This window comes from Dysidea avara, chromosome 6 (assembly GCF_963678975.1).
Source record: "Dysidea avara chromosome 6, odDysAvar1.4, whole genome shotgun sequence".
NCBI lineage: Eukaryota > Metazoa > Porifera > Demospongiae > Dictyoceratida > Dysideidae > Dysidea > Dysidea avara.
In genome coordinates this window covers 34,967,472-34,987,536 of record NC_089277.1, presented here as the reverse complement: position 1 = coordinate 34,987,536, position 20,065 = coordinate 34,967,472, and the positions used below count along the sequence as shown (strand labels likewise).

Here is a 20,065-nt window from a genome sequence, read left to right as displayed (position 1 = left end):
ACCAACAAGGTCTGAAAGATCACGACATTTTTTTGGTGATTTTTCGTACAAGTAATATAGTCTCAACAACATGTCGTCTATGTCACGAAAAAGTTGACTGGAAAAGGCATCATTACAAGCAAGTTCAAGCCGGTGAGCGTAGCACCATGCCCAGTGTAACCAAGGTAAGGAAGCCTGAAGTTTACCTTTCATACCATTTTGCTCAGCCACATTGACTGATGCGCCATCAGTACCACAACCGACAAGAATCGGAAAGCCATCAACACCAAGCACCCTCTCTCTGTGAAGTAGGTTATCTATACCCATACCTTTTAATGCTAGACCAAGACACTCAACTAATCCATCTGCATCGCTCCTTCTTGGCTCCAATACACAATAGTACCTCGCAGTGGTCTTCAACTCCAGCAGCACATCGTCTTTTTCACAAAACAGGATTACGAACAGCTCATTTTCAATCCGCCCTTTATCAGTAGAGCTATCCATCAAGACACTATAAAAGTGACATGACTCCAGTGTAGTATACAAGAGCTTCCGTTGGCTCTCAGCTATATAGTGCACAAAGTTGCGAGCTGAGTCTCTATTGTTGTATGATGTACCGAGGTCCACTCCATGTTTTTCTTCTAGGGCAAGGATAGCTGGATATTTCGAGAAGGGGATATGTTCTTTTGCAAGAACAAAACTAATTTCGAACTTTCTCTTGATTTGCTCTCTGACAGCTGGATTTAATGCCGTGGACGAAAGACTCTGTGCAATAGGGCTATAGCTAGTAATCGGCTGGTGCTTACTTATAGCCTGATCCTTGCGAAGCAGCGACATGGCCAATTTATGTTGTTCACTGTTGGCATGGTCGGTTACGTTACTCGTCTTGTGGTTGGTAGAGCCTTCTATCCACGCTCTCGAAAAGTTTTTCTGCCAACAAATCCTTGGCTCGTACTTTCGGCAAACTATGCACCAAAGCGTTGAAACCACAGACCTGTCTTCATCATCCATATCAGCTCGCAGCCAAACCGAAGACTGATGATCGCGTTCATTAATTCGCTGCCACTTGAGAAATGTTTCTTTTGATACCTGTCTCTTTGCCTGCTTCGTCCTTGAACCGCTGCTTGACCCGTGACTCTTTGCTGCATTTCCGCTAGTCGCCATTTAATTTCAACTCGACACTACGTATAATTAATTTTATAATTAAGCGCATGCGCTACAGCCTTTTCACTCGCTCGGATGATGGGCCGATTACTGAGCAGAATGGACGGCCAGTCTAATGCAGTGCCCGGATTTTGGCCGATGGCCGACTGTTATTTTCACCCCTGAGCTAACACGATGACTAGTTTGGATTCCTCTCCTTCTCCATCACCACTGCTACCAGTAACCCCAGCAACTCCTGACAATGAACATCATTAGTAATTGTAACAATTTCAGTGGGAAATTGTCAATTTACTGTACCAAACCATCAGAGACAATTTGGTTAAGTTAATTTAGCTGTCAGAGGCCACCTGGCGTTAACAGTTTGCAACTCTGATATGGTCTATGCAAAAAGTGTTAACTCTTAAAGGTCCACTGAAACAGTAAAATACACTTACTTTGGTTAACAGAAATAATACATTTTAGTGCATGCATTGTGATATACCGTATAGCGGGTTATTTTCGAAACAAAAAATTTTGCACAAGAAGCAAAATCTGAATTTTGAAGGATTTTAATTTCGAAGAGTACATATTTCGAAGTCCGGATGGATTTCAAATAAACGGAATTTCTGTCACAAAATATGAAGATGCGTGAATATTTGCCAAAAACTGATTTACTAATGGAATAATCCCCATCCTTGTGCACTGGACAGAAGACTGAGGGAGTCTCGAGTGCATGGAGTAAATTCACTGGCTTGATCGCGCTCGATCGTAGCTAGCTATCCACCATAGATTCTAGCATCAATTCCCATTCTGGATCACCTGTTTTCTGGTTATTGGCACAGTAATGATACAGTTTATCCATTATCATCAGTAATACTGAGGTAAAACTCGAGGAATACACAAACAAATCGCCAAAAGTTGGATCGTTCCTTTCACTTGTGGGGATATATTTTCAAAGAACAACCGGACGTGGGAATTTATTTTCGAACAGAAGGGCCTCTTCGAAATATCCGAAAATAAAAACCTTTCGAAAATTACCAGCTATATGGTAATGTATAGTTCATTATCAATTGTGAAATGTTACATAATTATACTAACTTCACAGACGTATAAGCCCCTTCTCTCTGTGATGTTTAATCTATCCATAGTTCGTAATGGTGATAGGAAAAGATGTGATGTCTTCTTTTCACAACCCGAATATCAAAACTTAGCTATTTTGAAATCATTTTTAATTCTATCCTCCACCTCCTCACAATCGTCATTTCATTGCACAGACACTGTTTTTATAAGGCCATCACATGTAGTGCGTAATGAAGATGATGGGGTATTCTTGCTGGCTACATCTAGCTCCGTCTTGCTTGATTTTATGCTGATCTATATATTAGTATTACAATTGGGTAAACAATGTGATGTCACTCATACGTGGGTATAGCAACATCATAATAATACATAGATGCTTAAGACCTATTGTAAGAGAAATGTTCTGCAAGTGATGATACTGCGAAGTTGAAAAACATACCATGCGTTCTGTACCTCATGCCTAATTAGTACATCTTAGAAGTCAGTTAAAATGTAACAATAGTTGTTGATGTTGTGTAAAAGGTGATATTCTGGAATACACGATAGTCGAATTTTTAACAAACTTTTGGTGGGCCATCAGTGATAAATTTGCAAACTTTTAGCACATGGAATTATAATTGTTGCAATCCCGCACAAAGTTGCAGGGCCCGGAAGTTCACTTGCGGGTACTCATTGTTTGTTTCATAACTCAAGAAAAAAGAAGTGCAAAGACAAATCCATGCACTAAGTTTCCACAAGTTTGTTAAAAGAACCTTCACAGTGAATTTGGTACATGCGCAAGCATCCAGTACCTTCGAATAAGAAAAATGTATGGGTTAAATTTGAGGGTGAATGAAACAAGGTAACACTCTTACATGTTGGTATGGATAATAGAAAGTTAGGTCAATCTTCGAAGCAGTAGTTTAGATTCCTGTAGCTTCTTTTTTTAACAAAGGTGAAAAGAACAGCATTTGTGTGGCTTCAAAAAGACACTAGCACTCTTACAGGAAGATATGAACAAGCTGAAAAACAAGGGAGGAAGAGTCTACCTGCAGAAATGTGTTCGCGACGGAGAAGGCAGTAATGGCTTGGAGGTGACCAGTCATGATGGCAACAATGGTGATGGTCTTCGCAATAGCGATTACAAACAGGATCTACCTGAGGATAAGAATAACACTGAGAGCGACAGCTCTAACTTTGTCTGAGGAAGACGAGGTCTTAAAGCAGAAAGGGTAAATCCAACAAGCACAAACAGTATGTGACATGAAGTGGACATATTTAATCCCTAATTCAGTCATGGTACAGTATTAGGGTTAAGACAAATAGTTCAAAGCTTCATTCGGTTTCATAACATTTGGATGCTGCTTTATCCCACCAAAGTTTTGTTACCATGGTTACTAACAAGCTAAACCAGTTGCGCAAGTATTTTCACTCCTTGTGGAAGCTGCCATTTACGTAATTTCTGGTGTAGATACAAATTAAACAATGGTTATACTGGAGCTATTACGAGTTTGTACTACCTCATAACCATCAATTTCTGTTCATTAATTGTTGACATGACATTTGTAACAAAGCTTCGTGAAGCTTTGGTAACATTTTCGAAAAAAAAAAGCTTCATAGGATGTGTTTGTACATTTGTTCCAACCCTAATGGGTATTAGACTGAAATAGCGATTAAATGTTCACTAGTATATATTATCTGCAGGTGTAACCATGCAACCTCCCTACTTTTTTTCTATGATCACTAATCGAATTTATATTTCTTTATACTTAACAATTATTTTGACTAATGTTATTCCACAAAGGTACCAACATGACTTCCTTGATGAAATCCAGAAGTAATTATAGTGACTGTTCTATTAGAGTATTTTTCACATTTGTATGTTCAATTAGAGCGATCAAACAAGTAAAAGGGTTACACTATACAGCAGCAACGTCAAACATTGCAGATAGCTACGGAAGGAGCTCAGACATTACTAACGGAACAACTACTCTTCACCACTCCAAAGGAGGAGCTCAAAGCGAGCTGGGATTATTCCAGTCATCACAGCTCCTAACATGATAGCCAGTGTGGAGTAACTGATACATATACATGTACACTCTACCTGCCTTATTGCTACACTAAGCAAGCACCACGTACACCACACCACACACTCCCCCCCCCCCCAAAACTATTACAGTAACCATGCACAACTGCAGGACATCATCAATAGCCTAAGTTACTGGCAAGATGGGGAAAATTTTCTGACATACAAAACTAACAAATGGATCCACGACTCTCCCCTCTCCTGTGGTGAACAGTAAGCAGTTTATTGTGTAATTCATAACATATAACCTTGCAACAACAAGTTATACTACAAGGGTGGAGTTGGCATTGAATTTCTTCTCTCAAGAACAAAACAAACAACATCAACACTGATCTATACAACTGGGGCCACACACTGCACACTAACAAGCATAACTAATGAATGATCGCATAGAAAAACTGTCATTTTTTTAATTTTTATGAAATGTTTTTTTCCAAGTAAGTTATTACAAAATTAGCCGTCTGTGAATTAAAATTCTCCTACACAATATAACTAATAGTGATGCAACGAAATATCGTATATTGAGATAGAAACATTTCACAATAATCGTGATAGAGAAAAAAAAGTAATGTCATGATATAAAAGCATGAATTATTAGGTGAAAGGTGACTTGATATTTTTGTAAAATAAGAGGATAATTCTCTGGCAACATGTGGTAATGTATAAAAAACAAGTGTCAACTTTGTCAAATCATAACTGACTGAATAAAATTTGTCCTGTGAAAAACATTAACATATTCAATTCATTATAATACCGTGACTATCGTGGTATAAGCCCCATGCTAATTGTGATATGTCACCAATAACCAGTGCTCAATATAAGCTTTCTTACTTGAGACAGACCAACACGTAACATGATCGGCCACTGGTACATAATTGTAACAGTTTACATAATTATACAAGTGCAAGAAAAAATTAGGAATTTTCCATATGAGTAGAGACTGCAGCAATAAAGGGATTAAAATGCACTGGCTTTTTGTCTCAGTGGCTTGTCTCAGTGCTTTTTATTGCTGCAGTCCCTACTCATATGGAAAATTCCTAATTTTTTCTTGCACTTGTTTGTGTACTTTTTTTTGTAAATTTTTATTCAATAACCGTATTTAGTAATCCCCCCCCCCCCCTTCAATTCTCGAAATACACAGCTAAACGTTCCTAAGGATGCGGATTTTTAACAAACCGCTTTAAACAACACATTACCCACAGAAGTATCTTTTCAACTGTTTTATAGTGTGTCCACAGTATTATTTTCCACTAATCCTCTCAACAAAGCCTCAGGGCTGCTCTTACTTTTAGTTCGCGTATGTACGGGTCACGCCCACTTTCTAGACGACGAGATACGTGAGCCTATGAGGCCTACTGCGGTGTTTTTCAGTTGTAGTACGCCTGAAAAGTGCTCTGGGAAAGCTACCCATAGAGTCTGTAGAGAGGCCCGGTTTTTAAACTCGGAAAAGAAACCACCTTCGAGCCAAAGCAAACACACTCTAATCCTACGCGTGTAGTGGCGATGTTGTACAGGCAGCAACATATCCCGAGGTGTATCCCAACATTAAAATCACGTGCTTGCTACAATTATGCTACACGTTTACTCCAATATGTTGGGACGCTGTGGTGTGCGTGCTTTGATGGAAGCCGTACCCATGAGAGATGGCCATGATAAAGAAGGATCAAAGATAAAACAGTAAGACAATAGCGCACACATCGTAGGTATTTAATATTGTGAAAGGTTTTTTCTCCACAAAATTCGAAGTGTTTCCACCAAAGAAGCAAGGCTGTAGCTGTAGCCAGTTTTCCGCTACGCTTGACTGAACGCATCAGTGAGGCAGGCAGTGAGGCAGTAGAAAATTTGCTAAAATATATATTTTTTTAATTTCGTAGCACCTCGTCGGAAACGTTTCAGGTCGTTCTGAAGACACATTTGGGCTTGTTTATACCTGACCAATACTGTGAAATGGCCGTGAAGGATTTCTGAAGATGATTTTGGGTAGATTTTTCTTCGTGGACCACGCCCACACATTCATCGTCCCTACTATACAGTACTATTGTACTGTATGATACACAATGTATTTTAAATGTTTATTTTGGTAGGTCGTGATGTCAGACCATTTTTAATTTGGTCAGTCATTATGGCTTTTGGGTCGGAAAATGACAGATTACAGGCTGTCCCACAAACAGGAAAATATCTAACCACACACACTAAGTTACTCTGCAATAGACAGACAACTGGTAACTCACTAAACTGGTCTCCATTGTTGTTTGATAACACAACTGATAATACATGTAGTCAACATCAGTGTCCTAATAGGATAAGAGTGTTGTAGGTAAATATTAACTGACATGAGTGTGTAGTGAACACAAGTGCTACAAATATACACATACATATGTACACTGTATGTACACAGGTACACACTACACACACATGTGAGCACATCAACACAGTGCTGCATGTACAGTGTACATTACTGTAGTGATCTCAGGTGGATAGTGAAGAAATATTATTATTATTACATAGTGACACATGGTCACTTCAACCCAAGCAGCGGTATTAACTCATCACTGATCACTGTCACATGTAATGGCTACCAGGACTACTATTCACATACACTTAGTTACTAATGGGAAAACATTGTGGACCACTCCAATAGCTCAATAACAAATAACAAAAACTCCACTGGCATTTGCACAAAAGAATTGCTGACACAATGCAATATACAAGGACACTACTCACTTGAAAATAGGTCAGCCTGGTTGATAACAATTCTTGAGCACCCTCCCTGGTTAGTAAGTAATTGTAGTAACACATCTACAAATTGTTGAAACCCTTTCAGCAGTGGCATCTTGCTACATCTGTAAAAGAGACAACATGTATAAGCAAGAATTATTTTTTTTGCATATAAGGCTTAGGCTAGTATACCTTACATATAGTACCCGTTTAGATAAAGTCTCCTACATGTTATTACCATAAGTACTACAGTCATAGATATCCTAATTGTATCTCAACAATAATTTTTAAATGTACTCTACAGTAACGTCTAAACTTGTATGTACTGTATTATCTATTGTTACAAAGGAGCTGCCAAGATTCTCGGAAGGAAGGAGTTCAGACATTGCTAACGGAACAACTACTCTTCATCACTCCTGAGGAGCTCAAAGCGAGCTGGGATTATTCCAGTCATCACAGCTCTTAACATGACAGCGAACACACAAGAAGTTGGAAGATATATCACAGATACCACATCACAACGAAGCCATATTTGTACAACTACTGCAATTACTAGTAAGCGAAATGACCATTTTTTGCTTTACACATATAAACCTGTAAACTTACTTAATCATTACAACATTCTTTCACCATGGAACTTGGAGAAGTCCCTATACCAGTGAGGGATGATTGGTACATCCAAATCCAATTCTATATGAAACAATGGCTATTTAGACAGCAATAAATTATATAAAAGTTGCTTACAAGAAATGCAAGCAGGAACTTGCATATTGTACAGGGTGTAGGTGGGATTAGAGTTGGTTGAATACTGCACAACAAATACTATGAAGATATGGTCAGTCTACACACAGTATCATTACTATCCCAAATAATGAAGGGGCCAATAACAGAACAGCTTGACCACACATAGTACATGAGAATCTGGAAGTTTTGACATCAGAGGATCACTTTTTTATTTAACAAGAATGGAATATTCATAGCTAACTAGCTACATGTAAAATGATGGATGGTCACGGAAGGAGCTCAGACATTACTAACAGAACTTCATTTATCACTCCAAAAAGGAGCTCAGGGATTAGTCCAGTCATCATAGCTCTCCCCTTGGGTACCATACACACAACATTTGTGAATACTTTATTTCAAGCAAACAAACTATATTTTTCAAACACACATTCACAGAGCTAACAATTCAATATTTTTACAATGTAATATAATTTATCCATTAAAAGTGGAGCAAGACCACTCACTCCAGGACAAGCATAAATCTGTTATGTTTTAAAAATTCATGGAATATGTTAAGTTACAAAAAAGTTTCTAGACAAGTTTTTCTGTTATCGTTGTAGCTCTGTTGTTGTGATTCAATAACACATCAGACTGATCCAAACTCTTTCATCCACTTCTCATACTTCTCCAGATCATCAGCTGACACACTTTTTGACACTTTCCTTAGAGCAGTGTAGAAGTCGTCCATACTGGAGGGAAGGTTTAGCTCATCTTGTTTTAAGTTTTTAATTTGATCAGGGGTAAGACCTTGTATACGACGCCTCATGGCCATCATTGCTGCATCCCTTGAGGAGTAGAATAACAAATTTAATAACATGTACAAGTGTACCAGAAACAGATATAAACTTATTAGCTATTCCAAACAGGGATATCAACATGCTGCACTATATACAGTATTAACAGGGTTCTGCCCACACTGGTTCAAAGCAACCAGTACCTCTAAAAACCTACCAGTACCCTCTTAAATCCGACCAGTACAATTCTTACATATATCACTGATACACGTGCAATATACCCTAATACAATACACAGCATATCATGTTAACTTTTGCAATCATGCATAGGTAAACACCAACTAATGGCTAAAAGGACGTTTTCCATGCAATATCTATCACTTTATGCTGAACTACAGTAGGTAGCAAGCTAAACTGTGATAGTTTAAAAGTGGGCATGGTACGTAAAGAGACAAACATCAACCGTGCAAGATGGATAAGCAGCTGCAATAAAGATAACAATGTTTATTCGTAATTCTTTTATAGACTATGAGTGCATTACGAAGCTTCAAAGGATAGTTTTATAATTCTAAGTTTACTTAACCTTCGAACCTACAAAACATCCGAAGCTTCATCTCAGTCCTAGTCGTAATTGGTTCCATTCCGGCTTTTATACCGTCCCAATTGAACTACACAAAGTGAACAGAATCAACACAACATTCTCACCTGCACACATTGGTGATATCAGCTCCAGAGTATCCCTCTAGTTTAGTGGCTATCTCATCAAAGTTAACATCTTCAGTTAGGGAAACCCCCTTCAGGTTGATATCCAGCAGTTTACGTCGACCCTCAACTAAAGTAAAACACACAACATGATTATCTTAATGCAATCCAAGTATTTATAGTGACTGCTACATTAGTATCTGGTCACCTTTATGTAACCATATATGTGACCGTTTCAGCAAAAAGCTGACCTGTTCACACAAGTATGCATTTTGAGACAGAGAGTAAAATAATTTGTAAAGCTATGCACGCTACAAAGAAAAAATATGGAAATTTTTATCAGGCCATTACCCAGAAGGAATACTCAAATTGATTAAACTACAGAACATCTTATTTGCCAGCTCATGGAGAGTTCGAAAATCTGTTTCATTTCTGTAGTCCAAACCGGTATGCGTGTTGCGTGCATTTGCTTATGATCTGCCAGTGGTAAACATCAACAAGATCGTCATCATTTTTTTTTCCGATTAAACCACCTTGACTACAGTGCTAACACTATACCATGGCTGATTGCTAATGCAAGGTGACCAATTTCCAAAGTTGTAGACTAATGCAAACGAAAGTTATCATTATGGCAGTGAATGTCAGTGTAGTTGCTGTACAAATCGATTGCCTTGCTCTACCTACTGTCTAGTGCTATAACTCCAAAACTACTCACTACAGAAGGTTGAAACTTTGGTGATCCATTTCTTGGACACTAGCAGATAATGCTGTACTTTTAAAAATGGAAGTAGGGCAGGTATTTGCTGAGACAGTCACATATATTTTGCAGCTATGCAACATTCTACAGAAGGAGCTCAGACATTACTAACGGAACAACTACTCTTCACCACTCCAGAGGAGGAGCTCAAAGCGAGCTGGGATTATTCCAGTCATCACAGCTCCTAACATGAAAGCTTGTATGTAGCGTACAAAACACACTGATACACTCCCTACCCTTACTACACTGAGCTAGTACCACAAACACAACAGTACACACCACATGTAACATAACGAAGAAGGCCAGTACATACATCAGAGATAGTGTTCGTTGATCTGACATTATGTCAGATCAAAAAAGACAGAGTTGATCGAACATAGTCTGACGTTGTATGACAATGTGTGACAAAACAGAAGCATGTGTAAGCATGCCAAGCTAGGGGTAGATTTTCAATGCCTGCAGATTGCAAATGGGTATTTTGACACCTAATAACATGGTGTTGTGTTGATATTATCCAATGCAATGTTTTGTGACATGTATATACTTGGTTCACAATCTATAGCAAATATGATCGTATACTACAGAATAGAGATGCAACAATATATCGATATATTGCATATCATATCGTTCTAAGACAATATTGCCGTACAGATACAAAGTCAAGCTGTATCAATATATCACATATCATGGCTTGTTAACATGGCTGACTGACAATCAAATTATTGTACATTGTGGTTAAACTGAATAGTATGCAATACTTCTCATCAAAGAAAAAATAGCTCACTTATTTCCCTTAGAAAAACAACATAGACCATTGTTTAGACTTCACTTTGTATCGTGCAATATATCGCTGTATCATGATACACCAGAGGCAATATATCGATACATCTACACACTGTATCGTTGCGACTCTACTACAGAACATTTAAAAGCCCTTTAGAAGCCACTGTGGTAGAACGGCACAAATTACACTTTATTGAAAGGTGCAGGTCCAATTCCCAAAGTCAGATTATTCTTTTTAATCGGTTTTTGTTTGGAACCTCTTAGGCACACCTTTTAGAAGCTCTTCTAGTGTTCTTACAGTAGCTGACTGTTCTATTAGAGAACATTGATTGTTTTTTTAAAGCAGAAAGTGGTTTGCTATCCTTGGCCGGTTCAGTAGGTAATTGGACGGTCTCCAAGCTAATTGAAAGGTAAATGTCTGATAGCTGACCATTTATAATCTGCTCTATACACACATGTATGCTACACTACACACTCACAGTCTGGTAGAGGGATATATATTCTCTTCTCCAGTCTCCTTTTGAGAGCCTCATCAATGATCCAGGGATAGTTGGTGGCAGCTAACACGATGACTAGTTTGGATTCCTCTCCTTCTCCATCACCACTGCTACCAGTAACCCCAGCAACTCCTGACAATGAACATCATTAGTTAGTAACTGTAATAATTTTAATGGGAATTGTCAATTTATTACACCAAACCATCAGAGACAATTTGGTTAAATTAAGTGAGAGTTAATACAGCTGTAGGGGACCACCTGGTATTAACAGTTTGCAACTCTGATATGGAATATGTAAGAAAAGTGCCAACTCATAAATGTCCACTGGAATGGTAAAATAATCTACCTCTATGGTAAAATGGTATAAATGCTATTATCAATCCTTGCTACTAGTGGTTGTTTTGTTTAGTAGATATATTTTATTATATTGTGGCTTGTTACATCATACTACATCATACCAAGGAACTTAGAGAGGGTGTGATACACAGAAGACTGGGTGTCAATGTTGGTCTATGTACAGGGAGTTTCGATTTATCATAACATTCAGCCATAAAGACTTGACATATGGTAAGACCTTGTACTGCGGCCAGTTACAAACAAGTGGGCTAGTGAATGTTCAGTAGTGATATTGATTGGTGATTCTGGATCAAAAAAAGCCCATAGCAAGTTCCTTGTGAATGAATTTTATAGTCAAGTAACTTAAACACCTACCTCTCCTATTTTTGTGTTTGTCAAACTGCTATATGCTTGAACACATCAGAACAAAGACAACAAACTTTAGAACCAACGGTTGACGACACAGTACAATGTAACAAGACTACACACAACTCACCATCCATTTGTATGAGTAGTTCAGACTTGACCCTCCTACTGGCCTCATGTTCACTATCACTACCTCTCTTGCTACCAATGGAGTCTATCTCATCAATAAAGATGGTGCTAGGGGCATAGTAACGAGCCTGTAGTAAGATGGCTACATAACCTTACTGTACCGATACCACAAGTAAGTACACACAATTGTACACACACAACATAAAACTTCCTGTGTATCTGGTGTGGGTGGATCAAGCTATGCGGTAACATAGTAGCTAGTACAGTGTAGTCAACACATACTCCATACCAGTGTGTTATTATAACAGGAAGAACAATAGCCATAAGAATATATCCTTTTCCCATTTCTACAGTGAGTTGCTTACCAAGTTTGATCAGTCACCACAGTTCTTTTCTAGATATGAGCATCTAACATTTTGCCTTTTTTGTTTTTGTGTACTTTACGACTTTCATGTGAATCATCCAGTACACATTTGCAGGTCTATAACTAATTATTCGCCTAATATAATTGTCACATCTACAAAGTAAACAACATAAGGCCAGAATAAGTTGAAAGCTGGTGTGTAGATATGTTAACCACCGCATGTAGTAGGAGTCATGCATCCATGGAATTCTAGCTCAAAAAGCCAGATTAAAGTGAGCATACCACACACACACATACGTACACACTTACCATTTGGAACAATAGTCTCACTAAAATTTCAGATTCTCCCCGATATTTGGAGGCCAGAGTTGATGATGAAACATTAAAGAATGTAGTCCCACACTCGGTAGCCACAGCTTTAGCTAACAATGTCTTCCCAGTACCAGGAGGTCCCACCATTAGCACTCCTTTCCATGGTCGCCTGATTCCTTGGAAGTATCCAGGCATCCATAACGGTAACACCACTGCTTCCTCTAGCAACCTCTTGGCCTCTGTTAATCCAGCTATGTCCTCCCTAGTGATGGTAGAACAGCAAGGTTATCAGTTATCATAAAAACCACAATATGTGTTAAGAGAGTTGTTATTATTATTCTGAATTGCAGAATCACTAATTTAAAATAAAAACTTTAAACCAAACGTCAGTCATTTCAAATTACATTCTTCCAAATTCCAACCTCTCCTCATCACACTTCATTGAAGTAACAAATAATTTCACACAGACTCCTTTGTACACATCAGTATATAAAACACCGTAGAATGTCATACCCTTGGCTCTCTGACTCTCATTTAACCAAAATTTTTAAGTAGAGTATTTGAGCACGTTCTATTGGAGTACACTTACAGTGCTCCCTCGATTATCCGACCCACTTGGGATCAAGACATGTTCAGAAAATCAAAGCCCATTCATTTATATACAGAGCCCTGTTTTTTCAAATACTACTAATAGAACGTACATCTTAAACAAAATACTCAAATACAGCAGTCATTTCTACTACTCGGATAACCAAGTGTTCGGATAATAGTATTTCAGATGATCGAGGGAGCACTGTATCTGAACACTCATCTCACCTATATATTGTATTTATAATTTATACACACTAACCAGTGTATGTTAGGGTTCCTCTGGACTATGTCCCTCTCCAATGCCTCCACTAAGGCCTTGTCATAGCCTGAGGGGTCAAAATTGACCTTGACTGGTTTCTCATCATGACCACCTGACTCCTTTCCTCCATCTTTGGACTGATCCTACGTCACCATGACAACAGAGCGTTAACACTGATTGGTAATTCAGCTAACTTACTTATAGAGTAAACAAATTATATTTCAGAAGGCTCAGTCCCAAGCATATTACCCACCTCGTTTTCACACCTTTAACTTCTTTTTAGCTCACTGTAGTGGTTCACTGCTGTTGGTTATAAATGCATTCTTTGTGCCATCCAAGAAATGAATCTTGAGACTTTGACTGACACCGCTGTGCTTGGAAGAACTGTTCAAGAACCCTATAACTAAGTGGCTCATATGCGAGGAGAGATTGTGTCATCGAGAGGAACCACAACCACACCACCTGCATTGTCCTGGACACCATCAGAGCAAGACAACCTAATAAGCCTTTTCCATAATGACGTCACATGGGTTTTCTATTGGGGTATTCTTATATTTTTGAGTATTGCGTCCTATGACAACAAGTTTTTCATGAACTATTTAGTTGTTAATAAAGGATGATATTGAAGCCAATTAGTTACCAGGCATGGTTACAATATATATAAAGGAATGTTATTTCTACTCAACAGCTGAAATTTTCAAAACCCACGTAAACGATTTTATTCCGCTGCATTATACCCATACCTGTTAACCTTAGCTTGATATTTTCTTCCTGGATCACACAAATGATCGATCTTCATTTGTCACCCAATATCACCTGTACTTGAAAACATTAGAGTCCCCCAAATAGAGGTCGCTATTTTTTTCTTCTGACATCATTATGGAAAAGGCTTATTGAAACTCTGGAGTACCACCCTTTACCACAAATGCCAGTAACAATGTGGGCAAAGGAAATGGATGTAATTCAGCTGTTCGATGACAACCCTCCTGATGCAGATGTGACATACCCAAAGGGACATGCTTCATTAAAGCTACTAAGTAGCTCCTCAAGATAAGCTTCAGGTCTCTGGAGAACCCTAAGAGGTTACAAACTTGGAACAACTATGTAGTAGCAGTGACAAAGATGCCCTCATTGGGCAAAGTGATGACCTCCCAGTAAATGCCCCGAGTCGACGAAGTCAAACGACTGGAGCTTATCCCAAGTATAACCGCTCATGCTTACATGACGTCTAATAGGGGTGTCAACTTCAAAGTTTCTTAAACCCGATGGAGAGTCAACTACCAGCTGTAAAGGAAGAGTACTAAATGTATCAGCAAAGGAGCTAATGTATGCTTACAGTTCAGCCAATTATGTCAAATGACATACAGTTACATACACCCCTGTACTGCTTGCATGGGATACATGTACATCCACTGTGACGTTTTGTCAGTAATTTTTATTTTGGTGGCTTCTGGTGGTTAGCCTGCTGTTGAAATGGAGGGTAGGGTGCTGGATGCTGCTTCTTTGGATATCAAGTGCTATCCTTGTTTGGAGATTGACTGGTAGGAGCTTTCCAAAATCCAATGTGTTAGTTGCAGCTTAGCCGACGCTTTTCAATCACAACATTTTCCCATCATTGCCCAGATATTCATAACAATATTCGTTATGGCCCACTTGCAAGCAAGCATTGAACAGTACATTCAGTACAGGAAACAGGTAGCAGGCTGTGATGGCAATTCTTCCATAGCATTGTTGTTGTTTTGAAAACCAAACAAGTATATGCGACAAATGGTGGCCCATTATTCTACAAATACTACAGAATGCCGTCATAAAGTGTTATTCAAATATAGAGGACTTGACCAGGAATCATAAATGATGTCTATCTTTTTTTTTTCATATTTGACGATGCCCTGGTGCACGTCTGAATCGGCGATAAACAGAAGATCCTTGTGGATCTGTAAAATTTTTCCTTCTGTTTTCATCTTTTATGGTCCGATACACAAGAGCATACCAATAGACATTTTGTCAGACTATTTTACAATAGTCTGGCAAAATATAAGAAGAGTCTTTGGTAATGATGTACGGAGAGAATAGAAATATTTTTAGACATCAAGTTACATAGCATCCCAATTGAAGGCAACGGCTCGATGTAATATGTCTGTTTGGTGAGACTCCAACCACTACACTATTATCTAAAAACAATCTTGTCTTCAGGGTGCTCAAGATGTCTATGATTGCATAAAACGTTAATGTATTAATTTCACAATCCCTGCACCTTTAACTGACCAAGTTTTCACACAGCGTACTTCACCCACTGCTAGAGAAACCAAGTTGTCTTTATATTCTGTCTAATGCAACAAAGATCTAACATTGTTCACCAGACCAATGCACAGAAGCTGCAAATCACCCTTGAGAACTCTGGCAACAACAGCTTCATCTGTTTGAGCTTCCCCTACAAACCCAGCTTTCATTAATGATGGTTCTCTTTTTAACTAGACCACTAGCTATATAGCTAGCCAATATTGTCCTAACTTTTAAAGTAGAATTTTCCACATTGTTTGGGTGCATTAGCCACGTCTTTATTGGAAATATCTCATCTGATACTAAAACATAAGGTAATCTTGTTCCACTGCTAGCTTCAGTTGTAGGGACACCCAATTTATTGCTAGAAAAAGCCTGGTACATCTCCGACTGTGAAACAATAGCTGTATCATTATCTCTCCCATAACTCCCAATGTCTACAAAATGTGAACCAGTATTTGCTGTCACAAATAGCCATTAAAATCATAGCGTTGAAGCCTTTGTAATTAAAATAGGTTGATCCACCATTTTTGGGCAGTCAATTGCAATATGTTTGCCATCTAGTGAAACCATACCTAGGAAAGGGCCATCAGAATCAAGGGAAACTTTCAATTATAAACTGTTACACTGCAGGAGAACAATAGAAAATACTTTTAGCACTGTAGCACTCAATCAAAACAGCCACTACTGTCTATATGGGCACTGGGACTTGTCGTTTATTGCCTTGTTAATATTTGACATGGTCTTCATAAAAAGTTTTTCAACATCAGGGTGACCTTATTGTACTTAGCCTATGGTTGTTTAGGCTTGCTGTCACTGCTATAACAAGCTATTTTAGTTGCCAGTATACTTACATCGTCGTCCTTGTCACTTGCTCCACTATCTTCAACCTGCACAGCATTACTGCCACCACCATGGGTAGAAGCATCACCTACTATTGGCTCAGATTCATTAGCATTAGGATCATTGTCTTATTCATTATTGTCATCATAACCTTCAACTGTATTGTCAATGAGTAGCTGTCTTCTCACCGTGTTATTGGCTTGATGTGAACAATAAGCCATCTTAAAAACTCATACTCTTCCTTTGAGCTTCAGCCACATCCATTCCCAGTTCTTCTGCTGCTTCTTTCCATGCATTTGCAGCTCTTGTCATATACGACTCTGTAATTCTGGACTACATTCATTAAAGTTTCATTGTCTACAAAGTTATCGCCACTGTTTGTCCCGTCATTCACCATAGCTAACTAGCTACCGACGATAAAGGCCACTCCTCTTGGCAATGTAATATACATTGTAGTTACAGCCAATCAAATAGCAGCACGTGACCAGCATGAATTGACAAGAACGTCACGCCATAAATAGGGTTGTGCGATATGGCAAATTCTGTATATTGCCTATCACGATTATTGTTCTCTTCTTTTATCACGATACGGTTAACCATGTAAAATAGTCCCTAACATGCACTTTCCTCTACAAGTAAGTCTGCTATATAGAAATTAATACTGTCTTGAAAAGTAATTTTTATATTGCAATCATAAAGATAAAAAATTTATATTATTGTATCGTGATATATGATGGTGTAGCAATTTCACCAGAAAATGATGTTATCATGATAATCGATATATTGCACATCGCTAGTCATAAAATTGGTTGCTACAGGAACGCCAATTGACTGCAACAGGTGAGATGCTGCAAGAGCTGTAGAAGTTGAAATGATCCAAACTGTTGCAGTGGTTCTGGCACATATTGGTTGTACTACTGGCAAGGTGTGTTTCCATATGTTTTTGTGTGTCCCATCAAGACCCCAGTAGTAATCGCAGGCAATGCACAGGCGGTTCGCAGCTATATGGAAACCAGCTTTAACAAACACATCCTTGCCCTGCCCGACTAAAGTTTCAAGCTGTTTAGGCTTTCGCTGCTAAAAACCTAGCTCCCGAACTGTTTCTTCTTCAGCAAACTGAAAGTCTATTTAATACATGTTGAAATGGTATGAGGTGCATTAGTTTGACTAATATTTAGCTTATTGACAGGTGAGTGAGGTGGGTGGCTTTGCTAATCAACGCTCACTGATTAAAAAAGGTTATATTATAGTCAAATTTAGTCGTTGTACCAGACCCTTTTCCCACCCACATCCAAAAAAGTAGTCTGGCTACACGAGACTACAAATACCTTTTGTTGGAATTCCAACCCAACCTGGGGTATTCTCTAATCACAAAACCTGGAAATAAGGAAATGCTTCACAAAAGGGCCATCCATTATCCCACAATTTGACAAGGCAGTTGGTTTCATTTCCATCCTTTTTCTGGTAAAGAAGAAGAAGAATGCTCATGCGAGGCTTGTGATCAACCCAAAACAGTTGAACCACTTCCCCACTTCAAGATGGAGGGAATCCCCACTCTTATAAACTAGCTTACTCCGTGAAAATGGACCTTACTCCACTGCTCCTATCCGCCAGGTTCATGGTAGATGGAACATGCTACGTACCTGTAAACATCCCGTCGGCATACATGTGGCAGGTTGGTCTGTAGTCTGAAATTATTGCACAAGAAGTAGAGTGGTGGATATGTGCCCCTTACCCAAGACAGTAACCAAAAATGGAGTATTAAACTTTGTCCCAAGAACCACCGATGACTTGCAAGTAACAGTCTACTTGATTTTTGTCTCAAATTTCACTAGTTACACACAATTATTATATACAGAACAAACCTTTCCTCCTTTCTCAGGTTTTCCACCTTTGGGTCGTGCTCCTGCACCTCCAGCAGGTGATGGGTACTTCCTACCAGCCACACCTCCTGCAGCAGGTTTAGCATCACTCCGACGCACCTGCTTCTGTTGCTGCACCGATGAGGGTGCCCCTGGCTTACGTGGAGCAGGTCTGACCTCCTCTCTCTTTGGCTTGATGACTCTAGCAGGACGACTGTAGATAAGAATGAGGATACATGAACTAACAAACAGACACATTACACTAACATACATGCACACAGACCACTACCAGTGTACCTGGTTTTGATAGTCTAGTGGAGGCAGTTCTCCTGTGGCAAGACTAGTAACTCACGAAAGGAAAAATGTACCAAGTTACATAGATGAAGATAATGTTCCATTAGGACACACCTGCTTAAATAGATAAGGACAACTGGCAATCGCTACCTTACCCAATAATGGACCTGGAGCAATGCAAATATTGACTGCACAGCAGGTTTTCACCTCACAAAAATTATGGCACCCAAGACAGAAAGCATGAAATTTAGTGCCTACTTCCTTGTATCTAAGATGCAGGTGCCTGGTGTTCAAGAAACATGGCAGCTGTTGTGAGCCATTCAACAATTTCGGTGAAGAAACTATGTTGTGCAGGGGCACAAGCAACTGATCAAGCTGTTATAAATAATGAGCAAGCTGTTAATACTTATGACATAAATTAGTAGATGGCTTGTCAGCAAAACCTCACTATTATGCGAATATGTAAGAACAAATTTTTTTTTGCTCATGGAAAGTTGGAAACAATAGGAGCAGTATCTGGGCATAACAAAACATTGAAACTGGACCATGCTCTAACCACTAAACCAAGATACCTCACATTACATGACACAAATCCTATTACCTATTATGTTCTTGTGGTGTAGGTGGTGGCCACACATCAGGGTCCCTTGTTGGATTGTCCTCTTTCTTCTTCCTATGATCACCTCCAGCAGCAATGGATGGGTCAGCACGAAAACTAGCCAATGTGCTGAGTATTTGCATAATCAGCTCATGTTCCTTCTTCAAATCATCCAATACCTGAGAAGTAATATTATCACTGTAGTGCTGCATTCTGTTACAAAATGCTCTTTAAATAGAAACAACAATCCTTCATACACATGAAAGTTTCAACTATGGTTATACAGAACAAAGCTCACTCACCTGTTGCCATTTCTTTTTGGAGTTGTAGTCGTTAGTGTTTTTCATGTGTCGCTTGATCAATGACACGGTGCTTTCGTAGTACACAACGGACTCGTCGTATTTCCCTACCAGGGAGGCCTCACGAGCCAGCCTCGTATTCTCCACAATATCGGTGAAGATTGGGGTCGCCATTTCTCACTAATCTCCGCCTGTCCGTTCACCACGAGGTCTTTCAGTCAAGTTCAAAATCTGCGCGCGCATACAGTGAGCTCTACTTAGAAGTCATCACCTGGACTTTACGATTCTATA

General features: G+C 39.0%; 2 protein-coding genes across 5 annotated transcripts in view; both read right to left on the bottom strand.

Annotated features, from left to right (window-relative positions):
* Positions 1–8,066, bottom strand: part of LOC136258178 (putative cell division cycle ATPase) — a 34,419-nt gene extending 26,353 nt beyond the window's left edge. For all 3 annotated transcript variants that reach the window (XR_010702605.1, XM_066051498.1, XM_066051499.1), the window contains exons 1-4: positions 7,730–8,066; positions 7,592–7,675; positions 6,992–7,110; positions 6,499–6,561 (exon numbers count right to left, since the gene is read on the bottom strand). Coding sequence is in view for 2 of the 3 variants with exons in the window: in XM_066051498.1 (XP_065907570.1) it covers positions 6,499–6,561; positions 6,992–7,066 (138 nt within the window). In the remaining variant the exon portion in view is untranslated. The remainder of the gene's footprint in view (positions 1–6,498; positions 6,562–6,991; positions 7,111–7,591; positions 7,676–7,729) is intronic.
* A 114-nt stretch (positions 8,067–8,180) lies between these two features.
* On the bottom strand, positions 8,181–20,054 carry LOC136258173 (katanin p60 ATPase-containing subunit A-like 1). 2 transcript variants are annotated; one of them, XM_066051493.1, is made up of 9 exons: positions 19,778–20,052; positions 19,479–19,654; positions 18,587–18,797; positions 13,599–13,741; positions 12,746–13,010; positions 12,074–12,200; positions 11,224–11,373; positions 9,208–9,334; positions 8,181–8,553 (listed from the first exon to the last, which is right to left on the bottom strand). In XM_066051493.1, exons 1-9 carry the CDS (start codon positions 19,946–19,948, stop codon positions 8,355–8,357), a joined length of 1,569 nt encoding a protein of 522 aa, XP_065907565.1. In that variant the 5' UTR covers positions 19,949–20,052; the 3' UTR covers positions 8,181–8,354. The 2 variants fall into 2 exon arrangements, 1 of the variants encoding a protein (XP_065907565.1); XR_010702604.1 differs by having other exon boundaries at positions 8,420–8,553; positions 9,094–9,334; positions 19,778–20,054.
* Positions 20,055–20,065: the final 11 nt, after the last annotated feature.